Consider the following 1206-nt stretch of genomic DNA (forward strand, 5'->3'; position numbering starts at 1 on the left):
GCAGGGGAGGGGAGGGGAGGGGACTGACTCATCAGAAATAGTTCTTCAGAATCCTGTGTGCCCTTGAATGCTTTAGATAAAAGTTGGTGTTTCTAAAAGTGCATCAAGATAACTTAAAAACAACAGATTGGCTACCCAAGTAGTCAATATACAAGTTGCGCAAGACCTGTAAATCTCTAACCACATGTTTTATTTGTTTTTACAGTGTGTTTCCTTCATGGCCTTTCTTGTGGCTCACCGTATGTGGCTTGTGTACTTGTTAAGAACATTATGCACTTGACACTGCTCTTACCTAAGTCAGTTTTTCCGAGACCCTCTTGTCGCAGGCTCGGTTTCACCTTACACCTGCAGTGGGCCAGTTTCAGTCAGAGGAGAGGCCACATCCACTTTCCTGTAGGCATCTGGTTAGAAGCATGCATGGCTGGCTGCTCCTGGTCTGGGTCCAGGGGCTGACACAGGCTGCCTTCCTCGCTGCAGGTAAGGTTTGCAGACATGGCAGAGCAGAGACGAGGACTTGGCACAGACACAAGGGTGCTCAGGTAGAGAAGGCTCTCAGTACATGCCTAGACCTGTATGTGTGTCAGGTTCTGTGTGTCTATGTGGTTCTGAGGCTCTGTGTGATCACATGGGAAGAGGCAACCACTGAGAAAGGGATGTGTGTGTTTGGGATTGCAGAGGAAGGGCTTTATAGATCCTCTGGGTTAGGAACTCTGACTGGCCAGTTGTTCAAGAGGGAAGCTGGGGTGTGGACTAAGATGGGAGCTGAGAAGCCTCCTGGAAACCCACTCCTCTATTGCTCCATCTTCTTTTCTGTTTTTGAAGAATTTCTAGAAAAATATTCTAACTAGTTCTCTGTTAATCAGAAATACCTGTTTCTCAGACTTTCAGAGTCTACCAATAATAACAGAGACTAAATTCTGTTGTGTTTCTATTCTATTAGAAATTGTAGATAGACATTTCTGAGAAAGGAAACAAAATATTTAGACTATACTACAAATTAGTTTAAAGGCTGAACTTATAACACTCTGACGGTAGAGAGGAGCCAAGGTGGGGTGGGCTGGTAGGCAGCGAAGACGCTAGTTTCATCTGGGAGAAAGCCTGTACTCTCCTCTCCTCTCCTCTCCTCTCCTCTCCTCTCCTCTCCTCTCCTCTCCTCTCCTCTCCTCTCCTCTCCTCTCCTCTCCTCTCCTCTCCTCTCCTCTCCTC

General features: G+C 46.6%; 1 protein-coding gene across 1 annotated transcript in view; it reads left to right on the top strand.

The window, feature by feature from the left end:
• Positions 1-325: 325 nt before the first annotated feature.
• Tigit (T cell immunoreceptor with Ig and ITIM domains) overlaps positions 326-1206 on the top strand; it is a 16729-nt gene continuing 15848 nt past the window's right edge. The window contains exon 1 of the mRNA XM_028752433.1: positions 326-477. Coding sequence (XP_028608266.1) covers positions 414-477 — 64 coding nt within the window. The 5' untranslated portion in view covers positions 326-413. The remainder of the gene's footprint in view (positions 478-1206) is intronic.

This window comes from Grammomys surdaster, unplaced genomic scaffold (genome assembly GCF_004785775.1).
Source record: "Grammomys surdaster isolate TR1022 unplaced genomic scaffold, NIH_TR_1.0 125901, whole genome shotgun sequence".
NCBI classification, from domain to species: domain Eukaryota; kingdom Metazoa; phylum Chordata; class Mammalia; order Rodentia; family Muridae; genus Grammomys; species Grammomys surdaster.